A 16,526-nucleotide genomic window follows, 5' to 3' on the forward strand; every position below is an offset into this window, starting at 1 on the left:
AAGCGCTTCTAATGTGTGTAAGCATGCTACTAATGTGTGTTATAAGGAATTGGAAAGTATGTCTTTGGTGTAATTGTTAGCGCTCCAGTCCGGTATGCAAGGGGGTTCGATTCCCGGAGGAGACAATTCACTTTTCTTTCCAAATATTAGTTTCGGCATAAACATCCAGAAAATTCAATTTTTCAGTATATTTCGGACCGAAAAATACCATTTCTTAATACAAAATGCTAATGTGTAGTATAATCAAAATTTATTAGAAATATTAAAATTGAATTTCTTGAATATTTGTTATTGACCCTTTAGGTCCGGCATACATTTTAATTTACATGGTTAAAAAAACCCCATTATACTAATAATTAGTATAATTATTTCTCTTTTCCCATTTTTTTTTCGTATTTTAGAAAGTACATCGTTTAGTGTCACTTCAGTACAAAATACGAATATATAAATACAATAATTTTTTAACAAGAAAGTGTTGATTATTTATCGGTGTCATTTTTAGATCTGCAGAACTCTTGTGTTCAGAAATTCATAAAATCTCACCAAATTTAGGGAATCGAAAATAAAATTTTAAGGCAACAACTATTCAATTTTGCGAAGCAAGATTTCATCTATTTATAAAAAAAAGGTAACAAATAAAAGCAAACTACATATTTCACACTTAATTGGCTATTGTGTGTGTGTGTAACTAATTACAAAAAACCACTCTAACTTATTAAATTGCTGTGTCGATGCATCATTTCATTTAAAAATATGCTAACAGCACCATTTTACAACTGTTTTTCTAAAAAGGAAATCAATGCTTTTTTATGGGGTAGAAGAATAACCTACAATCAGGAAATTATCCAAGATCCAAAAAACAAAGAAAAAGGTATAAAAGTACTTTACGCTCACATTTTTAAAAGATTTCAAATCAATATCTGCTTCGCAACATTGTCGATGACAAATAAAAATGACTCCAAAATATCGTTTCAGTCACTTTCAGATGAATATATAATTCTCCATTTCCAGACATTTTAATAATTCAGGGTGGGCAAAAAGTCCGAAGAAACTTTAAAAATTCATAAAAACCGGAAAAATAACCGAAATAAAAACGATTTGCAGGGTTAGGTCACGGGAATTTTTTCAAGACAGGAAAAAAAAAAAACTCAAGAAGCAGCAAATAGGTGGCGCTGACGTACACAAGTCAAAGAAAAGATACACAAATAACGAACAGAATGCCTCCAAATCGTTTATTATAGCAGTATGTGTTCCACATGACCACCACCACCACCACCACATTGCAGGCGAGTCACGAATCCAGCAACGGCAGAGTGCAGCAGGTCCATACACACGGTTTACAACGGTGAACTGATTGCGGATTAGGAGAGCAAGTTCTTATGACCGTCTCATTTGCTTATTCCCACCGATGTCGCCCGTACCAGCGCAACCTATCGGTTGTTTTGAGTTATTTTTCCCCCGTTTTAAAAAAAATTCCCGTGACCTAGCGATGCTAACACTACAAACCGTTTTTTATTTCGGTTATTTTTCCGGTTTTTATTCATTTTTAAAGTTTCTACGGACTTTTTGCCCACCCTGTATAAAATTGTTAGAATTTCTAAAATTGTGAAAAAATGTCAAAAAATAACATGGAAAAATACCATCTTTTTTTTTTTTCCACAGACAAATTACTCAAAAACCTAAGCTCGAAAAAATTTGAAATTAGTTTTATAACGCGAAAATTTTCCCATGTTAATTGCTAGTATAATTTTCTCAAACAGATTCAACTAAAGTAATATATCTGGATTTCCTACATAAAAAAATAAAAACAGTGGCCTCTTTCTTTTAACTGGAATATCTAGTATTTTTCTCTCTCTCTCTTCCTTATTTCTTTTCCTCCTTTAACCCATATTTGAAAAAGAATCAAATAGATGGGGTCTTAATACCGTTAACGTCATCTGGTAATGACAAAGCCGTCCCGATGGTAAAATAAATTAAACCGAGGAACCAAAAAGAAACAATGTTTTCATCGGCAGTCCAGGAAAAGTGAAAACTTGTGAAGATTTTGAACGTGAGAATCGCTTGTACGTACGTCATGATTGATAAAAAATCCTTCGGCGATTGGCCAACATGCACTAAATATACGTAGCTTGTCTAATAATCGAACGTGTAATTTAAGAACATGAAACAGGTATGGTTTTTTTAGACAATTTGAGACAAGACTTTTCCTCAATGCGTCAATTTAATAGAATTTTCGTATCGTTTCGGCTTAGAGACGTCATTTAAAATCATAAAAATTGGTTATTTGTTTGGTTTACCAAGGAAAAATTGTGTTTTCTCTTCTAAGATTAAAAAGGGAGAGTGCGATATCTGAAATTTTCATGACAGAAATCTTAAATAATTTCTGGCACGTCCGATGCTGATTATTGAATATAATCAACAATATTTTGAGCCGATTGTTATCTTGACGGAGGTTGAGATCATGGAAATATGATCATTTGAAATTAGTTACGAACTGTATCGGCATTGGGTATGCGTACAAATAAACGGTGATTAGTAAATTTATCATTATCTCGGTGGAATACTTTATAAAATTTATATGATCGACGGATTCTCTCTAATAATTTCTTCCATTAACTACACAGGTTTGCGATGAAAAAACTTTCTTAAAAGTAATTAGTGTTTCTTATAGTTTTAGGATGCTAATTACTAGAAAAATAATCAAAAATCCATCATGTCTAGTTTTTGATACAAAGTGAAAATTAAATTTTGATGGTAATACATAAGCGGCGTAAAAATCGCATCGAAAATGTGCGTTATAAACAAATATAGTAAACCATTGCCAAAGATAATTCAGTGATTTTAGGGTGATATTGGGGCGCTGATTCCGAATCTGGCATTGGTTTTGCTATATTGACTCTACTTTTGGAGAAAACCCGCTATAGCTATTGTTGGATGCTTAAGCGGGATACTGGAGACGCAAAGCAACGAAAACGTAGTAAAAGAACAATTAAAGAGAATAAAAAAAAGTTCCGCGGCCAAAAAACAGCAATGAATACAGATCGTGTGTTCAACACTGCAAACTATAATAGAAATGTTAAAAATGTTTTATATTTTCATTACCTAATATCGTAATAAAAAAGTACCCTGTCTTCGCCATTCTTTCCTTCCCTCTCTGTGTGTGTTTTAATAAAAAACTAAACTGTTTGCCAGAAATTTATACGTGATGGAGAAAAACTAAGGTTATTTTTCGGTTTCAGCAACCCAAAAAACATTCAAATTACCAAAAATATCTCATGTAGCTGAAAATTTTTTTTTATTGAAGACCTGTTTATCCTCCTCATATGCTATTTTTGATTGATTTTCAGATATATGTATTGTATATATATATATATATATATATATGTGCAAAATAAAATTTCGAAATATTAACATTGGAGTTTTCCTGTGAGGAGCTTTGAATACAAGATTCTAAAATGGATAAGGAAAATCTAAACGAAGAGAAAAAAATGATCCTACAGCAAGTAAGTTTCCATTAATTTGTTTTTCATTTCTATAGATTTTTAATTACAAAAATTCGACATTTTATAAAAGATTTTGATTTCTATAAGATTTTATCGCCGTTAGATGCCTTTTCCGCTGGACTTGGACTCCGTTTCTTGGAGTATCATTTTGCCGCTTTGAGAAAACATCAAGTCCTATTTTAGAAATCAAATCATATCTTTTCAAACCTTTTATCTATATTAACAGGAATAACGTCAAAAAATATAAATGAAATTTGTAATATTAAGTACTCATCTGCAATAGTATGACTCATAAATGTGGTACTAAAGTACTACTAAAGCCTAAATTACTAAAGGATGTTTAGAGGTATCGCGAGTTCGATGATACCCGGCTCGTCCTTGTCAGGTATACTTTCCACTGGGGTAGAACAAAAACGGCGACGTGATCACAGAAAAAAAATTGCTACCGCATGTAATCCCACACCGAGGGGTTAGAGCGCGAGCATCTCGGTGAGTATAAAAGAGGCTGCCGTTCGAAATCGGCAATAAATTGTAGGTCCCGGTCTAATTAGCCCTTGTGTGCAGAAAATGACCGCGGAGCGACAAAAATGATCAAATATATATACGTTTCTTGTGTCGAATACTCTGGATATCTTTTGTTGTCACTCTCAAGCCATACGGCATTTGACCACAGATGCAATATTTGAATACTTTATCTTGTACCGGGTAGGAGATAAAAACAATTGTACAGTACATTCGGGTATTATGGAATACCACTTTTATTTTTCCGATTATTACAATTTGAAACATAGCAGAGAGAGAGAGACAGAAACCTAAAACCTGTATTTCTTAAAAAATTGGTTTCTTGTCTTTACACTGACAAGTGTATCGTATTTAATAACAAATATTGTAACTAAGTAAAACGACATTAAAAAAAATAATTTTCGTGGGATAATAGAGAATACAGTCAGGTAATATGGAATTGGGGGTTCAAAATGAAGAAAACTAACCCAAATCGATCAGAAACAAGATTTAATGAGTCTATGACAATAAAAAATAAAAATTTTATCGTTCGTTTTTGTAGCTGATGAAGCGGTGGGTGTCATAGTATATTTAGAAGAGTCACAAATGCGATATTCTTATTCTGCCCCAAAACAGTCAATGTGAGCCCACATAGAACAGGACACACATTATTTCTATACATACCTTACCCCTTCTATCTTACTAAACTTTCCATCTTGAAGAGATATTCTATCCCTACTCAGATAACACTTATACAGTCGAATCCCGTTATAATGAACTCTAAGATACTGAAGAAATAACTTCGTTATAAAGGAATTCCAGATTTTCACGTTGTTCCTATGTAAACAACGGGGATTAGAAAAGTTTTCGTTAAAACAAGATTTTTTTCGCTATAACGGCATTCGTTAAAACGGGAATCGACTGTAATATTCCATATTACTCGACACACAAATCAGTGAAGTGAAAAATTGAATTATCGCCAAGTCAACTAAAATTACTTCGACGAACGCAGAATTCGGTGATGTATATTGCAAACAAAAGACTACATTTCTCTTGAACTAGATTATTGATATGGTTTATTGAAAGTTCTTTCGAAAGCTGGTGCAATGGAAAAGTTTCTGGTAAATTTGACTGATTGTGGCTAGAGGGGTGTTTGCATAATTGGTGATGAAAAATTTTGGCGACAATTCAATTTTGAACTTTGCCAATCTTTCAGCGCTTCTAGCTCGCCATTAAATCCAGATATTTCGATGAAATTCGTGTCAATTTATAGGAGTTTTTTGCTCCCTTTTGAAATAAGTGTTTAATTTGCGTGTAGGTCTCAAAAATTTCATAAATTTGGGTATTTTCAGATTTGACGTATTTTTTTAATAATCGATTATCCACCATAACTCGAAAATGTTTCGAGTTAGGACAGAGTCGGTAGGGTGATTCATGTTCCACCTGGGCTCGTCTACCATCTCCTTTCGTTTGGCTGAACATTCACGTTCACCCTTTATATGTACATTCATATAATTACTAACTATTCATTTACTGCCGTTTCAGTTCAGGACGAATATGTCCGATTTGCTTCAGCCACGTCATGATGATAGATTTTTACTGCGATGGTTGAGAGGTAATTACTTAAATTTGCATGGTTTATAAGAAAAAGTAAGCTTGGATTTTTAATGTTTAGTTTTTATATTTAAAAGGTATTTCAGTTTTTGAATTATTAATTTTACTTCAATGTAATGCATTTGCCGAGTACAAAGATGAATAGTTATTGTTCAATTTACAATTATTCATATTTTTCGTAGCGAGAGACTTCAATATACGAGAAGCAGAAAAGATGTTACGTGAGGTGAGAGTTTTCTCAACCGATAACCAATCAATTAAATATTTTACTAAAAAATTATTTAACGATTGTGCCATTTAAAAATTGAAAAAAGGTCTATTATAAATTGCATTATATATATATAAATGCATTGATAAAACAATCATTTGCTTGAAAATTATCCGATGACCATATCATCATTGGATATTATTGGACAAAATGTCAATAGCACACTGCCGGCTCTTTAACTGATCAATTGATTAATGAATAATAATTTAATATATATTAACATTTTTTTATATTTTTTATTATATTTAAAATTTGTAAAAATTTTCATCAATTTCTACAGGATTTTAAAGAGAGGAAAAAGTTTAAGGCTGATACTCTGCTGAGAGATTACGACCTTCCTGAGGTAAATTCCTGCTCGTAATTTTCTGGTTTTCATGCTTAAAAGATGACATATATACAGGGGGAGGGGGGTTGCCTCCATTCAAATCCATCTTTAGTTCGATCTAACCGTCTGACCGAATACCACGAAAATTTCGTGTGGGTTGGAGTGTACGCAGGATTAAGCTTTGAAGGGAGTACAAGAAGTTTCTTCCACAGAAATTTCGAATTACTAACCTTCAAAAGCATTTAAATTATTAAAAATAGCATATAAAAGTTTTTTTTTTTTTAAATATCGTTTTAATTCTTTTCTTCAAGAACTATTAAAAATAAATAAATTTTTGGTTGGTCTTTGAGCTCCTCCCCCTCCGCGTACACCCTTGCGTATGAGTACTAATAAAGACACGAGAGAGAAGGATTTCTTAAAAACGTTCAAAAATCAAACGATAGGTGACAACATACGTAGCAGAGAAATTCGCTTTAATGAAGATTTTACCATCGGTCCAATTTTTTTGAGAATGTCATTGCTATTTGTTCCGTAACACACGGGAAATTTTAGGAATTGTGACGTCCCGTATTTCTCCCTATTTGCAAATTTTGTTATTAATTTCTTTCCCCGCAAAATCGTTCTTCCAATGTCTTGAACCCCATACAGAATTCATGTCATTCTGGTTGTTAGGTCAAGCTACGGATGATTTTCAATGATGGCCATTAATTGGACAAGGATGCACAAAACGTGTATGATTATGCGACCCGGGTTATATGCACTAAACAAGGGGCAAAATATGCACTAAAAATAAAGATAGTTCTTTATTTAAATATATGCCGAGATATGTGATGAAATCGAAAACATGCTTCTGAAATGAAAGCAAATCCATCTGATAATGCCAAAGTATGGTACGAAAAATGGAAAAAATATGCATTTTAAAATGCCAAAAAAGAAAACATTTCTTAATAATTGAATTAATAAGTGTTTAAAAATGCTGAAATATGCATTTAAAAATACCGAAATACGCATAAAATGAAAAATATGGCTTGAAAATTTATTCAATGTGTCTTCAAAATAATTTAAATAATACGTACATTAAAAATATACGTGAAATAAACAATATGCATTTAAAAATGCCGAAGTTTCCCTAAAAATGAAAAATATGCGTAAAAATATAAAATATGCATAAAAGAAAAATGCATAAAAAATATGCATATTAAGAGCACTGAATTAAGACCTAACCTAAGAAAAGAAAAACGTGCAGTAAAACAAAAAATATATGTGCAAAAAATGAAGAACACGTGCATTTAGAGAAGTGCAAAAATATGCAATTAAAAATGCCGAGAAATTTACATTTAAGAGTGGCTAAAAATATGTCCTAAAATGTACAATACTCAATGGTATAAAACTTTCTCGAAAATTTTTAGAATTTTGATTAAACTGGAATGAAAAGATAAAAAAAAAACACTTGCAAATATTAGAACACAATGTCATCAATAGTAAAAAATGCTAAAAATTCGCACTTATTCTAAAATTTCGGTGATTTTATGCATTTATATGAGTTAGCTACAAAAAGTGCTAAAATATGTGCAATTACTTATGTACTTATGCATTTGCATATAATCCGGGCTGGCTCCAATGACTCCATAGAGACTAACACTACTTTACGAAACAGGTTATGAAGTCTTATGTACCAACGGCATTCCTGGGATTCAGCAAAATGGGACATCTGGTGAGGTTCTGCGACGTTAGTACTTTAGATGTTAAAGGTATGAAAAATCCATAATGAATATATGTCGATAGTCCAAATTTAAAATTAAAATTTAATTTAGCTCAAAACTTTTCTTTTTTCATTCGGTTGCCATTGATCAGGTGTCATAAAGTCGATGACCATGCAAGACATGATATCGAGTGTAATTTATCTCATAGACTTAAGATATAAATAGACCGCGCACGCTATTCATAAAACTTGTCGAACGTGAAGAAAAGATGAGCAGTATTGTCGGGGAAAGAACAGGTTCTGCGCTATTACATTTGGCGCGTTTTCGCAGAAGCTAGGATGTTGCTGTAACGAAATTTGACTCAATTCGATCAAGTTGATGAAAACTTTCCTTCATTTTTTCAATGAATTTCACTCATTTTTATGTGAAATATTTAGGGAGTATCAGATTTGAAAAAATAAATTCTATAAAATAAACAAATATTGGAAAACGGAACAACGTATATGTTGTAAAGCCTAATTCATTTATATTTTTAAATATTCTCTTCATTCACTTTGTCGCTTTTAATTTCGAAAATTTATTTATACGAGGGGTTATTAAAAAAAAAATATATCTTTCCAGAACATTACAATTACTCTATATACTCATAATTAATGTATAATTAATTATAATGCATCATATTATGTTATGTAATGTAACACATTCACACTCATACCATATTCAGTCATGAAATAATATTCAAACAATAAGAAAAAGTTTCATTTCTAACATTCCTGAAAAACCTTTTATAACCTCATCACACAAAACTGTAAACACTTACATAATATTTCAGGATTAAAATAGATTTTACTCAAGAAAATTACAGAATCTATCATCAATTTCTCTAAATTATAAGAATTAAAATTCCATGTAGAGTATATATGTAATAATTTAAAGTGTGTGTGTATATATATATATATATATATATATATATATAATATTTTAGGATATAATATTTCATATATATAATATAATATTTACACATGTCACATATATATATATATATATATATATATATGTGACATATATATATATATGTGACATATATATATATGACATATGTAATCTCTTCGCTCCAAAAGTATGCATATGTTAATCTTAATTTAAGGTATTAAATCGTTTTTAGAATGATTCTTTTTCAAGATAACATCTGAGGTACACAATATATGACTTCAGGTCTTAGTACAGATATTGACTCAAAAAATCAATTGAATAATTAATTTTCTTGTTTGAAGCGGCAATTTCACATACAACAAACATAAATTAATGAATAAAAAAATTTCTTTTCTGTAATAGTTTTATCTCAGGTGTGAAGAGGGGTAAAAATACTATTATTTTTAGAGGTAGTTATGCACTTTTATGCAAAACTGCAATTGTCTAGAGGGGGGGGGGGGGAGTTTTCCTCACATTCTATTTAAATAGAATATTTTTCATAAATTTCTCCTCCTGAAAAGCATATTTTCTTCCAAGTTGAGCAAAAGTCGAATGAACTCACTAGCTCGCCAAATCTCGCCAAATCTTGCGGAGACGTATATTTCAGTTAAAACTTCATAAAACTCACAATTTCAATCATTTATTGCCAAAAATTCTATTAAAACATTTAATAATGATTCATGACATTTGAATTTTACCAAAACTTGGAACTTTAATTGAATTAAATCCAAAATGGAGTCGTTAAAAACTGAGATTACGTCAGAAATCCATTGCATCGTCAATTTAATATTCCAATTTTTAATTTATAAGAAGGGGGAATAAGCAAAAAAGTATTCCCTTGTGAAAGGATACTGGTCCCCCTTTCCTAAACCGCTCAGAACATCCGAAAGCTGCGCAAGCGTTGGCCATTCTAATCAAAAATAAGACAGCGCGTGTAGATCGTCATACGAGTAGCCATAAGGAAAGCATTGCCAGCGAGATTCCCTGACCAGCCTTTCGACTGGAGTCACGTGACTCCGGATCTTTGCTTCACATTGTAACCCCTCGCGCGCACTCTATAGTATTATTACTCTGTGTATAGTACTTATGTACTTATGCATTTGCATATAATCCGGGCTGGCTCCAATGACTCCATAGAGACTAACACTACTTTACGAAACAGGTTATGAAGTCTTATGTACCAACGGCATTCCTGGGATTCAGCAAAATGGGACATCTGGTGAGGTTCTGCGACGTTAGTACTTTAGATGTTAAAGGTATGAAAAATCCATAATGAATATATGTCGATAGTCCAAATTTAAAATTAAAATTTAATTTAGCTCAAAACTTTTCTTTTTTCATTCGGTTGCCATTGATCAGGTGTCATAAAGTCGATGACCATGCAAGACATGATATCGAGTGTAATTTATCTATTGGAATGGGACAGAGATACATTGGAACAGCACAACAAAAAGGTTTATTAGATGTTCTAAATATTTTCCAGCAATAAACACAAGACATTATGCATAGATTATAATGCCAAATATTACTTTGTATACAGGGTGGATACTCTATTGACCTCTTAAAAACTACACCACGTTATTCGTTGTCAAAAACTAATGTGGAAAAGTATTTTCCGTTTTTTAGGATCAGACGAATATTTCGGGAGCTATAACGCTTTGAAGTTTTGTGACGGGTCAGTGACGTTGATCTGGTGAGTTACGCGCCATATACCCAACGAAAGTAAATTTGCCCCCCCCCCCCCCCCTGCAGTGGGTTGTAGCTTTTGTGAAAATGGACTGAAATATTCAATCCCGTTAGAAGTCAAGTTCGCGCACCCTTCTTCTTTCACGATTGATGCTTTTTCTCTTCGTGTAGAGGGATATAACCTTGTTACCTTCGTCCACTATATTGGCAAATTTATCGCTACATTTGTAAAGTGTTAGCCCAATGAGATTTATTTGAAAAATTGTTCAACCAAAATCATCACTTTTGGTCAAAATGTGGTAATTTATATCCTTTCCTATGAAGTCGAGAAGAAATCTTTTGAGGGAAAGTGCATGGAAGAAAACACTTGTTTGCACATCTTTAGCTTTCTTGATTACTCTGAGGGTTAATAGCATTGTTGCAGCTTCTAAAATGCTAAGTTGTGCGTTTGGTGTACGTTTGGTGAATTTGACAGGATTTGGAAGACGTAATCGGTTTTTAAAGTGTTATAACTGCTTAATTTTGGGTCAAATAAAAAACAGGAAACACTTTTCGTGTTAGTTTTTGACAAGGAATCACGTGGTTTATTTTTTTGGCAGTCGATAGTATTCACCCTGTATAGCTACTCTATCAATATGTAAATAAACTTTCTTTATCTTACAGACTGGAAATGACGTTTATACCAACGTGTTTATCGTAGATTATTCCAAAGTACGCTTTCACCAGTGGTGTGATAGAGAAGGTCAAGAAAACTCCAAGCAATATTTATGATAAGTCAACATATGTAATGTTGTCACGGAAAGATGGCCTCTGACCTTACATGGCCTTCATCACGAAAAGAGAAGGTTCATTATTCAGCAGGGGCAATGGGGAAAAAGAAAATAAACATTCTCCAGGGTTGCTGCTGGGGAGTTCTTTCCCCAGTTTCTTCCTACTGAAGAATGGACCCTCTCTTCTCGTGATGAAGGTCATGCAAGACCATCTTTCGTGGTCATACTATATTTATTCCTTATTATTTAATACACACATTGATTTATTCATGTTTTTATTTCTCCATAACAGTTTTCCGTCATTGTACTATGTTCGCTCAGAAGTACCAAGATCATTATCCAGAGACGTTACATGCTGTTTTTGCACTTAATGGTAACTTTGAGTTTATTAGTAATAGTAATTATTATAGCAGCATATTTAGTTTAATCACTTTCAACACTCAATTTCCTGACAAATGTCAGGAAAAAATTTCGTTTTAGTTATATATAATCGAAAATACAACTCATTTTGTTCAGCAACTCAATACTTACGTATAATATTGATGGAAATATGGTTCCCCCCATGCACAAATTTGCCAAATATGCAAATTTTCATTTTTTTTATCAGCTAGTTTGATACCTTATTTTGCTATCTACTATCTAAGTTTTGTCTGAAACTCGTATGTTTGTCCCTATTGAAACACAGGTTAAAAAATATTTTAGGAAAATAACTTCCATAGAAGAACTATCGTGTGTAGAGTAAACATTCGAACATCATTTCTCACGTTATTTTTTTTTCCAAGAACGTTGCACATTCGTGCTTCTAGTATGACGGGGTGTGATATATCTAGTGTATTAACTAATATGAGAGTGTTTAAAATTTATTTAATTTTTCTTTTCTTTCAGATACTTGATATTTCTGATCATTTCTTTTTCAGCTCCTACCGTGATAGTATATCTGTACAATATAATAGTAAGACCATTCCTTGCAGAAAATGTTTGGAAAAAAATCAAACTGTATTCAGCAGGTATAGTGCAAATTGCTTGGTTTTTACGTATTTTTTCGTTTTATGGTTCACGTATCATGTATTATACGATAAAAATAACTTCACATTGATTTCGACGATGTTGTTTAACATGTTTCGGTGGGGGAAAAACTTTTTTCTAGTGATCACACACATACACGCACACACATCGCGTAATTAGTTTTGTCTGTAACTTTTCTTCCGGTAAAGCTAGTAATAAAAGACCGATCCGATACCTTATTTTCGCAGAACCAATTGTGGGCTTTAGAGTGAAAGTTTGACAGTTACTTTCAAAGACTGGTTATAGAATCAGTTGGAGTAGAAAACCAATGGGGTTTGGGATTTTGGGCGAAACTCTCTTCTGTGTTACATGGAGACATGCTCTTTGTTCGAAAGAGACGAATTTGTTCGTCGCGTCCCCTCTAGTTCATGGATAATGTGCGGGATATTTATCTTAATAAGAAAAGGGCATTTAGAGAATCCGAAGATGAAAGCTTAGATTTGTCTACACGTATAATGATAAAAGTTGAAAAAAGTTATTCGAGAGATAGCGAGAAAGAAGTGGAATCTTCAACTGGAACTCATTATCACAGACGGTTGTTGTAGTATGAGGGTTACTATTTCCAGACCATTTATTTGATATCATAAAAGTACATATAGATTCAATGATTCTATTTTTACCTTTAAAATTATATTATAAAATTAATTATGATATTCGTGCTTTTCTTCTTCAATTTGATATTCATATTCAGGTGACGATAGCTACAAAGAAGAGTTATTTTCACTCGTGCCTAAGGAAATCATGCCTGCCTACCTTGGAGGAGAAAGGTATGAGCCTGAAGGTGATCCTACGTGTGACGGCTTGGTTAGTATAATTAAATATTACAAGAAATATTTACTGATTTATATTTTACTCAAATCTGTTTGAAATTTTTAAATGAGAACAAAAATTATCAAGTGTATGGTGGTTTTTCAGGTTCATCGGAAATCAAAGATTCCATCATCGTTTTACATTACAGATCAAATGACTCTAAAACTCGATGACCCAAAAGTACAACAGATAATTGTCCGGGAGAGGTCAGTTTTCGAAATCGAGAAAGACATTAATATTCCTGGTATGATTCTATGTTGGGAATTCCAGACCAAAGACCATAATATCAAATTTGGACTTTTCTACAAAAAATCTCAAATAAACTGTGACAAGAAAGTTGAAATTGAGATAGAAGAGCTGATGCCAGTGGAGAGCACTGAGTCCAATATCATGGTTGAGCAAGGAGAGTACGTTTGTGTGAGAGAAGGCACATGTAAGTATCGTGTGATAATGTTTTTCAATTTAGTAATTTAGCTTGAATGAATTATTTATGTAAACTGAAGTTTTATACACACAGTATAATTTATTCTTTCATTTGCAGACATACTGCATTTCGACAACCGGCATTCTTGGCTTCGATCAAAACATCTGTTCTATAAAGTGGAAGTACAAAAACCTGATTCAGAGATTGAAGAATAAAATGTACATGTAAGACTAGAGCGAAAAATTTGCACGTGTTATACAGATGATGAAAAAAGATACCCATGTGATAAATTTCATTTTGCTGCGGATTATAATGATTGTTTTCATCATTGTTTTATACCATATGACATTAAAACGCTAATATTTATGAAACAAAGGAATTTAAAAAGTCTTTTTGTGTAATATTTTTATGATGAACCACACATTTTTATTTTTTTACATTAAACTTTTTTGGGGTTGGGAATGCTAATCTCTATTCTAATGGCGCAAAGAAGCATACTCACGTGATTCCGCTAATAGCAGTCACTTACTTCCCACTTATTGTGCATGGAGCTGTATAATAACAATGGAAAGTTATTAAACTCTGGAGCGCGGTAGCCCAGGTCGATAAGATACTCGCCTAAAGTACCAAAAGATGTTTAGAGCTGTCGCGAGTTCGATCTGTTTCTTCCGTGTCAGAAAACTTTCCTGACACAGGGGTACAATAAAAACGGCAACATGACCGCAGAAAAAATTGCTACCGCAGGGAGTCCCCCATCGAGAGGTTAGTGCACCAACCTCTCGATGAGTATAAAAATAAGCCTGCCGTTCGGAATCAGCAATAAATTGTAGGTCCTGGTCTAAAATTAGCCCTCGTGTGCAGAAAATGACCGTGGAGAAAATATGATCAATGATCTATTAAACTCTGCCCACTACAACACTGCTTTTGTCGTTATAGTTGGCGGGCAAAGATTAAAAGGACCGAGTCCTGTCATACATATCATTTCATTCGTTTATTGACAATGATATGGGAGCTGAATGTTGGTGAGCTTTGCTGAATACTTCATGGTAAACGGCGCGTGGGTATCGCATCCTGCGTACAATATATACTTGGGTAAGAAAAACAGCTCCAATGTTCCTACATGCAATTTCTGGCTCTATCATATATGATAATTGAGTGATCAGCGAAACAGATGATTCGGATACCGTCTAGGACTTAAGTGCCCTTTGAAGAAATTCGAATTAGATAAGTTTAAATTTTCAGGATGCTTATATCAAAGCTTGGGTTGGTTCTCGTTCGTCAACGATGTCTTTCATATCACCAAACATGATGGGATAATCAAAGTGCTCATTCCGGATACCACCCCGTACCTGACATTTTAGTTCAACTTAACACGCCAGATGGTCAACTGAGGTGCAACCCAACTCAGAGAATTTTGGGTAGACCCACACACGGACGAGACTGCCATCTAGTAGCCAGCGTCCTAGCCAGAATGACATGGCTCAGAGATAAAATAGAAAATCGCCATTGCATCCTGCAGCTTCAGTGTGGAACTCTGCACAAGAGACGGATTTGGGAAGAAACTTGCGTAACAAAACAGATCAGCCCATGTACGTATGAGTTCCGTACAAATAAGGGCTCTAGGTCGAGACGAAGCAAGCCAATGTAGAAATTAAAACCACTTTTCCAACAAGAAATATTGGAAAGCAAACAAAAAGCTTCACAGAAAGCCTGCCATCAACAACACGCGTGGAGTCTGAGGCAAAACCAGAAAGATGTGATCCTACATCACCAACAACCAGGGAGGTTGTGTCACTCCAATGGCAAACTCCAACTCGGCAGAAACAGGTATCATGACTGACAGTTACTGGCAGACCTCACAGTCACGAGATCGGGTCACCTAGTCATACCTCCTTCCATACTGGCTTATTCTCACAAACTATAAACAATTTATTGTTTGTCTCAAAGGAAGGCAGTTGTTATTAATTATATTACGGTTGACTAGTCATTAGTGGCAGAAAGGAGCGTATCTAATTTGTTGGATGTTTACGAAAGCTTAGTTTGGTTCTCGTTCGTTAACAATGTATTTCATATCACAAAAATTGACCCATTCCTCAAAATAAATAATCGATATTTCACCGTTCGTTTTACTGTATAGCCGGGTCCACCTGCGCAGCGGAAAACAGGTTTTTGAGGGAGAGCTGTGCACAACCAGCACCTCCTAGAGATAGAAGGCCTCCGCACTCTTCTTGTAACGTCAGTAAGTAGTCCATTTTCCCCTCAAAATATTCAGGGAAAAAAATTCCCTGCTCCTGACAGTATCATCGTTGTGGGGAAAAGAAATGATCGAGCTCAGAATTGGCGATTTCTATGCCCCACATCCAATCGCTATGCGGTATTTGTGAGCCAATCAGGAAGATTCTACGCCAAAATAAGAAGAAACGAAATATGATGCTGTGTTTCAAAATGTGGCAAACTTGCTAGGTAGTCTGAATGACGTTTATGGCACACAGTGCAGAGGCCTTCTATCTCTAGGAGGTGCTGGCACAACACGGTCGATGTGGACGGTGAATAGCTCAAAATTATGTAATCCCCGCTTTCGTCACAGCGCGATCCACTGGGAGTCGGTAAATCAAAGAAACTGGCTCATTCGTGCGCATATTTAGATGGCGTTTTATTCTTCCACGCCATCGCTGTCTGGTGTAATGGTCGGTACTAGTCACACAGAAAAAGCTGCTCGACCATTCAATTAAATTGTTCTGCTAATCCTTTCGCTCTGTTTTAAGCTGCTCTCAGTTATTGCGTGCTGCGGTGTCACAGTGCAGCGGGTGTGGACGCGGCTTAAGACCAGAAGATATTCAAGTAACACATTCGAAATACGAAAATTTTAAATTTCATGCCTATGT

General features: G+C 34.0%; 1 protein-coding gene across 2 annotated transcripts; it reads left to right on the forward strand.

Annotated features, from left to right (window-relative positions):
• The first annotated feature begins 1,916 nt into the window (after positions 1-1,916).
• LOC149072193 (SEC14-like protein 2) lies at positions 1,917-14,003 on the forward strand. 2 transcript variants are annotated; one of them, XM_089246659.1, is made up of 11 exons: positions 1,917-2,170; positions 3,348-3,503; positions 5,550-5,619; positions 5,801-5,844; positions 6,167-6,229; positions 11,236-11,314; positions 11,635-11,715; positions 12,260-12,349; positions 13,099-13,211; positions 13,323-13,650; positions 13,759-14,003. In XM_089246659.1, the coding sequence occupies exons 2-11, from the start codon at positions 3,456-3,458 to the stop codon at positions 13,854-13,856; spliced, it is 1,014 nt and encodes a 337-aa protein (XP_089102785.1). In that variant the 5' UTR covers positions 1,917-2,170; positions 3,348-3,455; the 3' UTR covers positions 13,857-14,003. The 2 variants fall into 2 exon arrangements, with proteins under 2 accessions (XP_089102785.1, XP_089102786.1); XM_089246660.1 differs by lacking the exons at positions 1,917-2,170; positions 3,348-3,503; positions 5,550-5,619; positions 5,801-5,844; positions 6,167-6,229 and adding exons at positions 9,221-10,142; positions 10,246-10,340.
• Positions 14,004-16,526: the final 2,523 nt, after the last annotated feature.

The sequence above is a fragment of the Pholcus phalangioides genome, unplaced genomic scaffold, assembly GCF_987345545.1.
Source record: "Pholcus phalangioides strain wild (caught in Gottingen) unplaced genomic scaffold, Ppha-v1.0 ptg000017l_1, whole genome shotgun sequence".
NCBI classification, from domain to species: Eukaryota; Metazoa; Arthropoda; class Arachnida; order Araneae; family Pholcidae; genus Pholcus; species Pholcus phalangioides.